Source organism: Elgaria multicarinata, chromosome 8 (genome assembly GCF_023053635.1).
Source record: "Elgaria multicarinata webbii isolate HBS135686 ecotype San Diego chromosome 8, rElgMul1.1.pri, whole genome shotgun sequence".
In the NCBI taxonomy this organism is placed as follows: domain Eukaryota; kingdom Metazoa; phylum Chordata; class Lepidosauria; order Squamata; family Anguidae; genus Elgaria; species Elgaria multicarinata.
In genome coordinates, this window is record NC_086178.1 from 61,760,435 (window position 1) to 61,776,360 (window position 15,926).

Sequence of the window (15,926 nt, forward strand, 5' to 3'; positions counted from 1 at the left end):
TACAGAAGCATTGGAAAGTAGAAGGAACAAACATACTGGCTCCTTAGAAAGAACACAGTGTGCAATTTATGGGGTTATAGCATCTAAATTACCTAGCAACTCTTCAACTCAAGCAAAATATTTCTTCCAAACAACCATAATTCTCTTCTTCTTTTTTCTGTTATTATATCACTTTAGGATTCTACTGGCCTTGTACTATCCTAAAAAGCAAATGCTTGGAAACTTTTAACACCAAGATCCACAGTGGAATAAAAAAGAAGTTTCTTCCAAACAAATACTGTACAGGTTTTTTGATAACTTCCTGGGCAAACTTATGCATGTCTACTCGTAAGTATTTATTTATTTATTTATTTATTTATTTATTACATTTATATACCGCCCCATAGCCAAAGCTCTCTGGGCAGTTTAAAAAAGTTAAAAACAGTAAACATTAAAAAAGTATACAAAATTTAAAACCATCAAAAACATAACAACAACAGTATAAAAACAGTATCCATTTAAAAAAAAAAACAGTTCTGGGGTCTTTTAAAAAACAAAAGGAAGAAGGAACCCAACTGTGTTCAATGGGAGTTTTCACCTAGTAACTATGGCCTTAGCTAGACCGGGTGAAATTCCGGGGCAAACCCCGGGATTGTCCCAGTGCATCCACATGACGCACAGGGGATCCCGTGACCAGGGAGGGATGATCCCTCCCTTGCCCTGGGATTTCGCCCCCCACTTTGGGCACGCTTTTTCCACGGTCTCGGGCTGAGCCAGAGACTGCAGAACGTGTGGCCCATTGCCACGGCTTGACCCAGCTCTGCATGATTCCATTTATATACACACAGGAGTGCTGTGCCCATCATGGTTAAGGTGGGGGGAGCGGGGAAAGTAAGTTAAAATTAAAAAAAAAAACACCTCAACTTTGCGCACCACTATTCGTGCACTCCGTCTTCTTTAAAAAATTAAAAAATAGTGGGGACGATGCCTCTCCTCCTGAGGTCTTCACACCTTACGTGTAAACAGAGGAGGGATATCGCATTAATCACAATGCGAGATCTTCCCTCCTCCATCGTGGGATAGAAGGTAGGTCTAGCTAAGGCCTGAGTTGGGGATTGCAGCCTTAAGGGCATGCCTGTGCAAGTTTAGACAGAAAAAAAGACCTACAACTCCCAGCATGACCCAGCCAGCTGTCTAAACATGAACACAAGATTGCACTCTTAGTTGCTTAAACAACTAGACATTCAGCCATATTATTCCCAAAACTTCAAACTCTTTTCAGGTGCTAATTATACATAATTTTCTCTCTCATACTCAGACTTGTAACATGACCAGACCAGATAACAGATTTATTGGACACTTGGGATTCCCTGTACTGGAAACATGTTGACAAATAACTAAGCAGGCAGAGTTTTTTGGCAGAATTGACATTCAGAGATTTCCTTCCGTCCCCCCACTCCATCCTCCCCCTGTCATAAATCACAGGGCCAGGTGGCACCATATTTCATTGAGATGAGAGTTATTTGCCTGCAAACAGGTTTTCTGTGGCTATTATATCTCCAAAGTTTATATCCTTTGGTATTATTAGATTATTTATATTATTATAGATTGATCCAAAAGAAGATGTTGTAATTTACCCAAATAAAACCCCAATAGTGATTGATCAGCAGCTTAAACTGTAAATAATGTTTTCTTCTTTACGTCTCATAAAACCCAGTGGGAACAACAGATTCATTTATTGTCTGGAACATCTTGTTAAAAACATAAAACAAACAAACAAAAATGACCTGTGCTTATTTAAAAGTAAAAATAAAATGAGAAGCAAAAGGTGGAATAAACAGCATGAAAGAGAAAATTTACATTGACTAACTACAGTAGCTAGTTCTGCAAATACGTCTATGTGCATTTGATGCAGAACGTTATAGGTCAAATACATACTAGACCCACAGGGCATGTTTATACCATGCTTATATCCTGGGGTAGTCCTTGGATTGTCCTTGTGCAGCCGCATGATGCACAGGGGATCCTGGGGGCAACCCAGAACTAGCAAGGACTTACCCTGGGATATCAGAAACCATGGAAAAATGAATTTTCCACGGTTCCAGGACCATCCCACGGAATGTGGCTGTGTGGCAGGGATTGTAAAATGGGCACAGAGCTGCATGGCAGCAGTCCATTCCCATGGGGGGTGGGGAGTGGGGTCTGTGTTTCCCCCCCACACCATTATTATTATTATTATTATTATTATTATTATTATTATTATTATTATTTATTTATTTATTTATATAGCACCATCAATGTACATGGTGCTGAACAGAGTAAAACAGTAAATAGCAAGACCCTGCCGCATGAGTGTGCTCCTCTAGTCACTTTTTTAAAAAATGGTTGCTGCGTGGATGTCTAGGGAGGATCGCGGAAGATGGTAAGTCTGCAACCCTACACCCTTGTGGTGTAGACATGCTCATAGATTCAGAGAACTGTAGAGCCAGCAGGGATATGGCTGTTTTCTCATCCAGCTGTTACACTGAGACAACTTGTGTACCCACAAAAGCTAAATGCAAACCAACAAAATTAAGTGCTAATACTTCATATGAAATAGTTTAGGTGCAGTGGTGCAGATAGATAATTTTAGACCCTGGACTTAATGGTATGATTTTAGCCCAATTGTGGGAGTTTCAATGGCCATGTGTATTACTTCAGTTGAGAAGTGCACAACTCTCTTCCCTCCCCCCACTCTGCACCCCTTCCACTCATTACAAATGGGTCTACATTACTGATACTTCGGAACGGGGAAGCCAACATGTGGCCCTCCAGATGTTGATGGATCGCAAATTTCCTCAGCATTGGCTATGCTGGCTAGGGTTAATGGGAGTTCCAGTACAACTTCTGAAGTACAACAACATGTTCTCCACCCTTGTTTTAGATGGGACAGGGAAACTGTATGCCAATCCAGAAAAAAAAAAGGAAAAGGAAGAAGGAAATACTCTGAACATGTGAAGTTTCACATGTTAGACTCAAATCGTAGCATCATCATGGCTACAGAATGCTGTTGCTTCTGCTGCCCTGATGCTAAACACATTTATTTGGAATAGTGTCATTTTGTTGTTGGAAAAGATAATATATTTTAAAAGTAAAAACAATACAATAAGCATCTGTAACATGTGGATGTCTTGCTATCCGCCCCCTGATATAAAATGTTTGTACTTTTAAAATATAAAATAAGGATAATTTGGTGACCATCATCAGTCCCAATGAGACCTAATATTTCCATGTTAGTCCAGGTGCTGGCCACTGGTTCTCTTACCTGCAACTTCCAGGGGACCTCCTGGAACTTCACCCCTGAGGGGCAGCCCTAGCTGCACCACTGTTTCTGGGTTGAGTTTTCCTGACTTTATTCACATAGCCAAGGATGTCCAGATCAAAACCACAGACTCTGCCTTCCTACCTTTCATGCCATCTAATTACTAGCTATTTTGGCCATTATAATTGTGAGTGAAAGATTCAAGGAAGAGCTACTCATTTAGCACTTGTAATCTCCCCAGGGTGAAGATCCAAACTTCATCATTATGGTTAACAGTCTAGACTTAGGTGACTAAGGGGTTGTCTTCACAACACTGAATTGGTGCTGCATTCCTCCTAAACCATGCAGTTTTACTTACCTCGGGTGGCATCGGTTAATCCCCATGCCAAGGAGAGAGCGTGGGGTTCCGGTGGTCATTCAGGTACTTAAAATGGCCCCCTGCCCTCTTCCTGGCTTTCCGCAACCAATCACTAGTTGCCTTCTGCCAGAACCGCACTCAGATTGGCCATGGAGCGAGGTCAGACAGCGGAAGAGCCAGAATGACCTTGTTTGACTGAAAAAGTCAGGTAAGTCCCTGACTTTTTTACTGTGCAGCTTCATGGAAAAGCCCCGTGGTGGCTACGAGTCTGCAGCTGCATCATATAACTGACTCGCAGAGTTTGACCACATACAGACAGCCCCCAAAAGTGCAATCCTAAGCATGTCTAGACAGAAAGAAGTTCCAGCATGCCCCAGCCAGTTATGCTGGCTAGGGCATGCTGAAAGTTGTAGGACTTCTTAACATGGAAAGGGTTGGCCCCAAGTTGCTTTTAAAAATTAGAACTTCCAGAGTTTCCTATTGTTGTCCATATTATTTATTTCTGAATTGTTGTTGGTTCTTTTTATTATCTTTTGAGCCTCCAGATATTCCTTGTGTGCCCTTTCCAATAATTCATTGAAATCTTTCAGGAACATAACCTATGAAATATATCTTTAACATGCATGTGCAAACATGCCAATGAAATGCAGAAAATGAAGTTCCTATTATGGTTCTTTATCTGGATTCTGTGGCTAGAAAGGAGCTAATATTTTATAGCAGTGTAATTGATATTTCCATGTTCCCCAACATAATTTCAAGTCTGAAATGGTGATTCTAATCTGCACTTAACTGAGATAAATCTGATTTAAAATAAACAGATTAGTATTGCTGGACAACCGCACCTAGAAATATGTATCTTAAAAATGGCAGCAAAGATATGCCCACTGCCCACACATCAGATATTAACAGGAAACATAGGCTGCAATCCTATACACACTTACTGGGGGTTAAGCTCACTAAACATAGTTGGACTTATTTCTTAGTAAACACATATGAGATCACACTGTTAGAGGGAGAGAGTTGTAATCTGTTTTTGAGATTGTGGTAGATCTTTATTTATTCTGAATTAATTAAACTAGAATCAAAAGATACAGTCTTATCATAAATGTCCACCTGCTTCACGTCAGAAGGAGAGACTGAGGCCTTAGCTAGACCTAAGGTTTATCCCGGGGTCGTCCTGGGGTCGTCCCTGCCTGTGTGACACACATATCCTGTGTGTCATTTACATGAACAGGGATGACCCTAGGACAATCCCGGGATAAACCTTAGGTCTAGCTAAGGCCAAAGATCCACATCAAACACACCAGCAGTGTCTTTATAAAAACCAAATATACCAGCAGCAATCTTGTTATAAACATTGGTCATGCCAGCTTGGGATGATTGGGGATGTAGTCCATCATATCCCAGAAGGCACTAGGTTGGGCATGACTTTTATGAACAGTCTGGTAAGGCTTCACCATTTCACTTCAGGTGGGGAAGTAAAACAGGAACTCAATCCACACCAACGAGCTGTAATCCATTTTAGAATCAAGCTTCTTTTTTTTACATTGTATAACAATTAACAGTGTCCCTACTTTTCTATGAACCAAGAAGCAGTGCCATTTCCTAGATGGCCCTTTACATTTGTAATAATGTCACATAATACTTTTAGCCAATTAAACAAGAAGGGCATAAAAATCTGATCAGACAAAAGACAGTACTTCACACAACAGAGAGTTAATTTACTACCCCCAAGATGTAGTGATGGTGACTGGCTTTAAAAGGAATTAGACAAATTAATGGAAAAGAGGTTTTTATTCATGCCTCTTAGCCAAGTTAGATTAATGGAACCTCAGTGTTCAGAGGCGGTATCATTTATTTTCTTTTATTTATACAAAAATGTATATCTCGTTTCTCCTCCAAAAACGGAGTTATTCAAAGTGGCAAAGAAAATATAAAACTGAACATAAGAATGACAACAACTACAACCCATCATTAAAACAAGATTATCAGATAGGAGGCAGCATTAAGGGTCAAATACTAATAAAAACACACTGGGCCAAACAGGGTCCCTGCCTGGATTTATTATTTGCTGTCTTTATACTTTGCTTGTGAACTTCCCACAGCCACCTGACTGGCTAGAGCAGGGAGATTGAACCTCAGGCCCGAGTGCCAAATCTGGACCACTTGAGGGCCCAAGATTCACCAGGTGGCCATGCCCTTTTCGCCTTTCCCCCAACTGCTGAATGTTCGGTGGCTTCCTAGCTTTTATATGAATGTTCTCATTCTAAAAGGTTAGAATATCTCTCAATGGCATAGTTACTGGAAGAAAGAGCTTTAAGCTAAAATATCCCAATGTTTTTGGTATTTTGGGCACTACTCCTGTTGTCTTTGGCTCTGCCAATCCTGCCAAGAGCTTCTCCAAAACTGGGTTTTGCCTTTAGCTAAAAGAGGCTCAACACCCCTGGGCTATAGAATGCTAGGCTAGAGAGGCTGAAGCGTTTGCTCCAACAGAACTCATCTTATGTTCTTAAATCTTGAATATTGCAAAACTAACTGACTAACTAAAATCAAAGAGTCATTGGCTTCCTTATCTTTGAGGTCATTTTGTGAGCTCCAGCTGAGTGATATTACCAATGCAACCATGACTAGAGAATTGAAGGCAGTCATCAAACCTTTGTCTCTGATTTTCAGGGGGTGGCTATGTAGTTTTAAAATATGCAAAGCCTATTCCACTAGGGAAACAATGGGACCAAGATATTTATCTTACATCAAAACCTTCCTCTTTTGGGAACCCTTTTCATATCCTTCAACATCTCTATTCATCACAGCAGCTAGGCTTTCAGCTTTGGATTTGACTTTGATCCATATTTCTAATTTGCTCTGCAGATACAATCAGTTGCCAAGTCATTCTACTTCACTCTGTACAATACTACAAAAAGATCTCATTCTATCCCCTTGGCCAAAGCTCTGGTCATCTCTACCCTTGATTTTGGAGACTAAGGGCTCATCTACACCTAGAGCCCTTTCGAGAGGAGGGGGGGATGATTGTAGGGTTTCCAGCTTCCAAGATCATCCCTCATGAGGCACATGTGAAGGAAATTTCCCAGCAGCAAAGGAGAGTCATTGTGGGAGGACATGTGCCCTGTGTTCGTGCTTTTGAAGGTGTACCAGGAGAAGTAGGCAGGACTGGACAGATGGGTACGGGGCACGGAATTTTTTGAAAATTCCTCCTCTAAAATGTGCACCAGCACAAATATACAGAAATGCAAGGGGGTATGTACTGTGTTGAAGATGCGTTTGGGGCCAAAACATGCTGATAACCAATCAAAAAATGTTCCCAAAATGGCGACTGCCAACTCCCACACATGTCCAAAGCCGCTGGACATGCCTCTGACAGTGGGTCGCCTGTTCACTGAGCCAGGAGCTCGCACCAAACAGCAACTGCTTTGGGAAGGGGAGGGCACACCAGCTGCAGACTTCAGGATCGTAGAAAGAGAGCTGAAAAAACCATGGCAAAAGCAGTCTGTGACATTCCTGAATAACTGAGGGGTCGTCCCAAGGGATGATGTTGATATTATTCTGGAATAAATGGCTGGTGTAGATTAGGCCTTCTTCTCTTTGGCTTTCCCATTTTATCCCTCAGTTGTCTCAATTATACCCTAAATTCTGCTGCCACTTTTCTTATCGTTCAGACCATGTGAAATCCTTCCTCAAATCCCCATTTTCCCTCTCAGCAACTCCTTGTTTTGAAGGGAACTATGGGACCTAACCCCCCCCCCAAAAAGAGGGTCTTCAGTCTACAGCATGTTTCCCAAATGCTTCGTGTTTTCTGAAAAAAGGTGGGGAAAACAACCACTCGGCAACGTCATAAAATAGTTGGGGGGAACCCCCCGCCCAAAAACCCCCCATAGCTAAGATTTATTTAATAATATTGGGGGAAATGGGGAGGAAGGAAAAAGAACAACTCAGACTTAAAGTAAATTTCAGCTACAAAATAGGAAAGGATGAAGTCCAATAACTGAGTGATTCACAGGTGAGCAATGAGTTTCTTAGACCTATTTTGAGACTTAAAGATATGGTGACTGAAGAGTCTCTCATTTCTCTCAGAATCTCTTCAAACAACTGTTCTCAGACCAAACCCTTCAGCCCTTTAGAGTAGCTTCTAAGTAGGGATGGGTGAGAATTTTGTTCATTTTGGGGAATATATATATATATATATATATATATATATATATGTAAATCTCACTGAAATTTGAAAAATTCTTCATCAAAAATAACTTGAGATTTATTTATTTTTAAATGAATGTGGGGGTGAAAGCAGTACTGAATCCCAGTATATTCAACCCTGTTTGTGGAGTAGAATTACAACTGCCAGTACTTTTTTCAGACAGATTTCTCATCTTTAACGGCTTCTTGTTAGGCAGGTACAACATGGTCCTCTCCATGCTGGGAACAGCTGAACCTGTCAGTTTTGTCTTGCATGGATGGGTGAGAATTTTACTGAGTTTGTTTTTACAAGAACATATCCAAATCCATTTTTAAATAAATGAATAAATGGGAGAGAAAGAATTTGAAAGAGAGAAAAGAAATTGAAAATGAGAGGAAGCAAAACTTGACAGATTTGTCCATCTCTACTTAAAAGGGACAAAAAGAGAAGTGTTCCGGCTAGGCATCCCACAGGTGCTACACAGCAAAGGAGTATGTACGCATGTATATACAAATATATAATTTATGTGTATTTGTGCACCTCAGGAACTGAAGCCAACCCCAAACCACTTCCAGCGCTTTAAAAAATGACCGTCTATCCCTAGCCCAAACTTCTCTTCTCTAATAAACTGTTCATCTGCACATGGAGAGAGAGAGAGAGAAATAACCACCCGCCTTTTATGAGTACTTCCGCATTACAAATCCTTGATAAATTGTTGCTCAGTGGGGTACTTGTATGATTAAAACCTGCCAGGCTTTGGGATGCATTTTCTCTGCAGGATTTTGTCAAATCCTTTTCAGTTTGCTATTGGGAGTACTTAAAAGGCAAACAACTTTAAATACAATCTGGCCTCTATGGATGTCATTCTAACATCTTAATGAGCCTTTTTTTTTTTACTTTGCCTTACTTTCCAAACAATAAGTTCATCTTCATTCAGGAGGAATATTAAAAAAAAAAAAAAAACTCCAGGCTTTGCACCTTTTATCTTCTTTTGCAGTATTTTTAGTTGGCTAAACCAAATGTCTTACTAATTTTTCAGTCAACACATTTAAAGCATATGAGTCATACAAATCTGACTGCATGTTTTTCCTATTTGGAAAATGCTAATTTTAGTAAAAAATAATAATTTGGCAAATTAGTACAAATTAGCTGGATCAGAGGAAAGCCAGCATTCTGTTTGCATACCAGCCAATCAGATGCCTCTGAGAAGTCCACAAGCAATACATGAGAGTAATAGCACCCTCCTGCTCATGTTACCCAGCTACTGGTATTCAATACCTTGAAACCCATGTTAAGCAGAACCATGTAGAAACCTCTCTTAGCACACAGATTGCACTCACTGGAACATTGAGAACTGCTTCCCTGAACCCTTCTCTCAATTTCCAGGGCTGTGACTTCACAAGAAGGTGAAGATGTATTATGTTTCTTTATTTTTGTTAACTGTTGTAAAAGTTAATAAAAAGATTTTTTTAAAAAAAATAAGAAGGTGAAGATTTTGGAAATGAAAGGGCAAGTTTTTTTAGAATATTCCATGAACCATTCCATGGCATAGGTAACCAAAAGATGCTTGGCATTTTTACTATTTACTCCTTTTTGCAAGTGCTCAGAAGCTGAATTACAGCATGTCAGAAACAGCACGTGGAAATAAGGCCTCAATTATGCTCTATTCTGGGATATGGGGAAGAAGTTTAAATCACCATGACAACAGTGAACATGGCTGCCCTAAATAGCCTGCCCACTGATGTCATGCACATGTTGAGCGCCATGCGAAACAACCAAACATGCACCATAAAGATCTGTATGTAGGGTTTTTTCATGTGCACAGTTAAATGCACAGAGACCTCCACGTGAGTGGGAATCCCAAGAGTATGGGGTTCTCGTTCACATGGATGTCTTTGCATGTACAGCAGTATGCATGAAGGTTCACTCCCTACAGATGTGCAGACTGTATGTCTAGATATTAGCAGAAGAGCTACATAATGTGCAGGATGATGGCAACTGGCACAACAACATGTATATCTAAATCAATTTAAAACCATTAGCCATAGATAACCCAGGACCTGATTAAATGACACATTATATGCTGCCAAATGCCTGAGAGAAGAGTCATGACTGCCAAACCTCTGGGATTAGAGAAGTACAGTGAGATATACCCTAACAGAACTGACTTTTGAATAGACGTGCATAGGCTTGCACTTCATACTGATCCAACTTAAAATAAGCTTTCTCTAGATCAGCAACGGTGTCAGATTTGGTTTTTTTCTTTTTTCTTTCATTGGGGTTAGTATAATGTATAGCTTTGGGATGAAAACTAAAAAGACATAGCACCTGTGCAGTGTTTTTATTATAACAAATAAAAATATTAAACAGAAAATGAAATAGCAGAGTATCCATTTGGGGATGCAAGAAGGGGGGGGACTTTGATGAATTTTCAAATCACACACATAAACATGCACACCACAACTCATGTCAAAGATTTCATCTCCAGTTTGCAATAGTATAATTCAACTTAATTCAATTCACCCTTTTAAGATGAAGGTTTGAATAAACCTTCCCAGTTTGCATAATTCACTTTGTTCATGAACTTTATTTCAGTTCAGCTCTGCAAAAATTATGACAGTGGAATAAATTTCTCGCAAACCTAACTTGCTGAGAGCAGATTCACATAAGTCCCCAAAAGCAGATGTGCTAGTCAGTGCCTTGCACTTCCACTGCAATGTCCAAAAGGTAACCAGAAGAAGAAGAAAATTCAGATGCACAAACAACCAAGCAATTAAAAATCAAACAAATAAAAAAATACCTTGTCCTATATTTGAGCCAAGTTGAATTCAACCCAAACCTACAACATTGGTGCCAAAATGACCTTCCCACATTTCTTCCTCTGTTTTTTTTTTTTTTTTAATTTAAAAAGAAAAATATTCTGGGGATATTTTTTTAAAAAAAAAAATCCTTAAAAAAATATTCATGACCTTTAAAAGCCCCACTCCTTGAAATAGTTGTGGTCTGGTGGCCATGGGAAGAGGGAAGGAAATGAGTATTTCCTCGCCTCTGCTCTCTGGTCATTAAGCACCAGAACACCTTCCTTCCATCTCCCTAGAGTGTGCTTCTACTGTTGGGTGCTGGAGCTTTCAAACAGAAAGGAGATAGGAGTAGGGGTGTTTGTATGTATTTCACAGTTTTTTGTTCTGTTGGCCACTCATTAACGGAATCGGATTTTTTTATTATTAAAAATCCCACAACAACTTAGAATTTCATTCCACTTGTGTAAGTATGCATTAGTGAAAATACAAATTAATGCAAATCCCCCCTGCAAAAGCAAAAAGCCAGTCTGAAACTCCACAGAACCCATGTGACTTGGAGCAAGTCAGTCTCATTAGTATCCGTTGAGGAGTTCTCTGACACCCCTAGACAGGGGGATGGTTGTGGGTTGTGGGGAGGGCAGCCAGGAATTCTTCTCTGGCTGTGATTTTAATTCAAACTAGAAAATAATTTGGAGCTTATGATTAGGGTGGCCAGGTGACCCACTTTACTGAGTACAGTCCTTTACTTGAGGAGCTGTCAGAGGGCAGTCCTCACTTTGAAGTTGTTGTCTGCTTGAAGGGCTGTCCAGTTCAAGGCCTATTTCAAAATGGAGGAGCCCTAAGGAAGGAGATCAAGGACCTTAAATTTGCCAAGCAGCAGCACTTTGAGCACCTGGACAACAGACCTTGCAGGCATACAGGTCATCTAGTCAGCCTTCCCTGCTATGGTGAGATGTATTGTATTTATGTTTAAATTATAGTAATTATTTGTAAATTTGCATCGCCATTTTTTACTTAAAGGCCTAAAGTGCTGCGTTAATGGAGGATGCTAGCAGAGAACTATTTTGGCTCATTTTCAGACCCACTACACTTTGAAATTGTTACATTCCATAATGTTTTTGCTTGATCAGTTTTGCTTGTTCCACCTCCACCCCCCACCTTCTGAGATTTAGGACTTGTCACAGGATGGAGCCAAGTGCATGTCTGAATAAAACATTCACCATACGAAACTGATATTGCCTGAAACCCCAGCATGAAGACAATGCACACATAATATGTTGTTCCCTTCCCCTTGAGCCCGTAAGCTTTGAGGAATTGCTTTGGTATATCTTCCTTTTACTATTGTATTGTCTCAGGTCACTTACCACTTTATCTTCTACTTCTCTTCTGCTTTACCTGCACTGAATTTCCCTATTGTAGCCTGTTTAGCTAATTGACATACCTATCAAACTCCACAATAAAAATATTTCCCAATGCCAATACAGGGTGGAACCAATTAGAAGATTTGGCTCATCTCACTCCCAAATGGCAATCAGGAAAGCCTACATTTCAAGGGGTGAAAAGTGGCATATTGCTCCCTCATCAGAGGCTGCAGGGTAGTCTAACTGAAGTCAAGATGTGGCACAGACGTTGCTGAGGTCAAGGGCAAGACACAAGAGTCCCTTCATTGGCTGTCCCCATGTGATCAATTCCTGCTCTTTCCTTCAGCCTTGCTTACCAGGTCCTCCAGCCATGTTGGTACGACACAGAGACAAAGCTGCCCCCACTTACCACTTGCAGATTGAGGACAATGTGTAAACTACTACTCATATTGTCCACTGGGCATAATGAGCAGGATTGCAATGGCAGGCTGACCCCTTGTGAATTATGTGTTCTGCTCAAGTTTTGCAAAGAACCCTACATACATCTTTACAGTTCCAAATATGCACATAGCTCTACATGTGGATGCACAACTTTAGCGAAATGCATGGAGGATGGGGGTGCAGATAGTGTGAGAGATGCACTCTCCCCTCCCTATATCTCATGAAATGTGTGATGAAGGCTATATTATCATCACCTTGGGGATACAAAAATAGCGTGACAATCAGAATGCAGGGAACATTAAAAGGGAATTTCAATACAATCTAAATGGTATAGTGCTTATTATTATTATTTTGTTTATTGATGTAATTTGGTAATGCTATGTAAACAATGACTAACCAATCAAGGGAAACATTGATACATGGTTCAAAACATTCATAGGACTTCACTTACTTTACGCTTATTAGTCGGACAGACATAGAGGTAGCTCAGAATGGTCTTCAGACCCACTTTGTCATTCAACTTTTCGTATGTTGTCCCATAATCTGTTGACCTGTAATTTCAGAGAATTATAGTAAGTAAGCATAAATACCAAAGCAAAAATAAGATGCAAACTGCTTGGCTGTTTTCCAACTTAAGAAACGCAGCAAAATAACTCTCTGGAGGTTTTTGAATGATTCGTGTAGTATATAATGACACCTAATTATGTACACATGCCATCATGTGAGTGGTTAACATTTGCATTTAAATTGGATTAGGAAAAAATTAAAATTGCATCTTCTCAATGGCATCTCAAAGTAAACGCTACAATACAAAATGTTAATCTAGTTTTAAGAGGTGGTGGTAATGTTTGTCATAAATGCCGAGTGTCGAGACAACAAGAGGATGAATTACTTCTTTGCGATATACCAGTCTGAGCCTTACGATCTTGTTGTGATAAGGTAGTGGATTCATTCCTGGCAGGCCAAGTGGTACAGTAAGAGTTCTTGTTCAGTAAAGAAAATAGTCTTTTATATTGGAAAATACCATCCTTTAGGGCATCACAGCAGCTTACCAACTCCTGAAGATCATATTGTCCTCAATTTAATTGTACGTTTAGTGATGGTTCATAAAACTGTGGTTAGAGATGGCTATGCAAAACAATGAATTTCATACTAAGTGCCATCTACATTACTCCTGAGTATATTTAAATGAGATTGGACTAGGAGCATCTCAATTAAAGAATAATGATTTTGGAATGGAAAACTATTTAGTTTGATGTTTTGTATAGCCCTCAGATGATGGGGATTCTCTCTCAAAATCCATTGGGCACATGGAATTATTATCAAGGACTTTGTTTTTGTTTTCCACAACACACGTTATTCCAGATATTTAGCATTATGTCTATACTGCATAATGCTATAGCTATTTTTTCCTCATCAAGACCTGGATGCTGCACTTTCCCCACCATGTTAGAATTGACCAATCCCTACACTTCTGATATATAAATGGTTCCTGGAAAAAAGTATGATTACTAGTCAATGTGAGTAGGGATGTATGAGAACTTCATTTTTGTTGCAAAGCATGAAAGCATGCCCCGTTCGATGCCCCAAATGAGAGAATGAGCACATGATTGCCCAAAATACTTGCAAATTAGGGACATGTGCTTGTGTTTGTCTTCTTCTCGATTCCAAGTTTGATTTCCTAGGAAGACTGAATTAGTCCTACTTTAGTCTATGGAGGAAATTTGTGCAAATTTGTGGAAAAGTTTCACAAATGTCCCATTCAATTGCTGCTCAATTTGTGCAAATATCCCATTCGCACAAATCAAAAAGAAATCAGAACTGTGAAGCAGGCACGAGACAAGCAGTTAGACGATGTTTGGAGAATCCAAGCAACCTTGAACATCACTCATTTGCCCATGCCTACAGCTGAGCCCTACTATCCCTCTTTTAAAAAATTAAGCATTGGGAGATACTCATGTATATCATCTTCTCAACAGCTTCCAATTGGATAGACTGCATGGTCGCTCTATCGAAGTATTATCTTGCTTGATGTTTCCTGGGATACAGTACATTGGAATGGCAGACATTAAATTAAAAGTGGTATTTCTCCACAGTGTGGAGCCAGTGTGGTGTAGTGGCTGGAGTGCCAGACTAGGAGTCGGGAGATCCGGGTTCTAGTCCCCACTCAGCCATGGAAACCCACTGGGTCACTTTGGGCCAGTCACAGACTATCAGTGCAACCCACCTCACAGGGTTGTTGTTGTGAGGATAAAGCGGAGAGGAGGAGGATTATGTATGCTGCCTTGGGTTCCTTGCAGGAAAAAAGGCGGGATATAAATGCAATAAAGATAAATAAAATATTTCTCCACACAAAATCAGATGCTTGGAAAAGCCACAAAGACAATAGAAGCACATAGGATTTTCTTTCAATACAGCAGGGCAACAATAAAGCATAGCCAGCACAGTATTCAAGTGGGTCAAGCTTGCAGGTAAATGCACGTTACTTCAGCAAATGGCCATCTAGTTAAGGCATCACTGCAGATGCTTCAATCAATCAACTCATGATGGCCATTCTATGTGGCTCATGCTTTGTTCTCCAGCACAGATTGCACTGTGCAGATAAAAAATAGATTGTCTGTATTCTTCATTACAGGAGCAAATAATTATTTGGCATGTGAGACCATGATTACACAGATTGAGCAGAAGCATGCCAAATGGTAATTTGTGCTCATGACAAAAGGTTCAGATGACCAGACGATCACATACACAGTTCATTCTTGGCTGAATTATAACCAGCTTGGCTATATGCACAGAGTCGTCATGTGAATTGGCTATCATGTGAGTTGGACAGGACCTTTCGTTTTCTAAATGAAACATTCTATGATCTTCTTAAACATTTGCCACCAGATTTATTTAAGTACACAAAATAGATACAATTTCCCTCATATCCTTTTAGTTGTTGAGTCATAATCTTCTATTCAGATTTGCCAATGACCTTTTCTCCGTGAATATTTAAGGCAACTGCAGTCTACTCTCACCTTTTTTTAAGATATCATTCAGTTAAAAGTAGAGGGGTATCTTGTGAAATAGTTATAGAGGTTATAGAGATGGTTATCAAATTAAATGCTTTGAAGACGAACATACCCACCAGGATCAACAACCCTTTTAATAACTTTCAATAATTGTATTGTTATAAATATTGTGGAATACGAACCAATTGAGCCCAATAAAAAGAATCCGGATGCAGATTTTCAGAGAAAGGTTTTATTTCTACCATTAGGTACCAAAAATCCTTTGCACAACAGAGTTCTCTCCCGCAGTTCAAATGAGCGAGAGAGATGACGAACAAAGGTTGACCTTTAGTTTTATACAGAAGGCAAAACATCTTACATCTGTGATTGACTCTTAGCCCAAATCGTTATCCATAGTGTCATTGGGCATGCTCAGAAGAGAAAAGGGGGGGTTAGCACTAGTGCATCTTGGGATGTCTTCTCCCCAGCAGCCCGAGCTTTTT

The 15,926-nt window shown here is 39.9% G+C and overlaps 1 protein-coding gene across 1 annotated transcript in view; it reads right to left on the reverse strand.

The window, feature by feature from the left end:
* Positions 1-15,926, reverse strand: part of SORCS1 (sortilin related VPS10 domain containing receptor 1) — a 457,816-nt gene that overhangs the window by 217,560 nt on the left and 224,330 nt on the right. Inside the window, exon 3 of the mRNA XM_063131568.1 lies at positions 12,882-12,981. Within this exon, the coding sequence (XP_062987638.1) occupies positions 12,882-12,981 (100 nt within the window). The remainder of the gene's footprint in view (positions 1-12,881; positions 12,982-15,926) is intronic.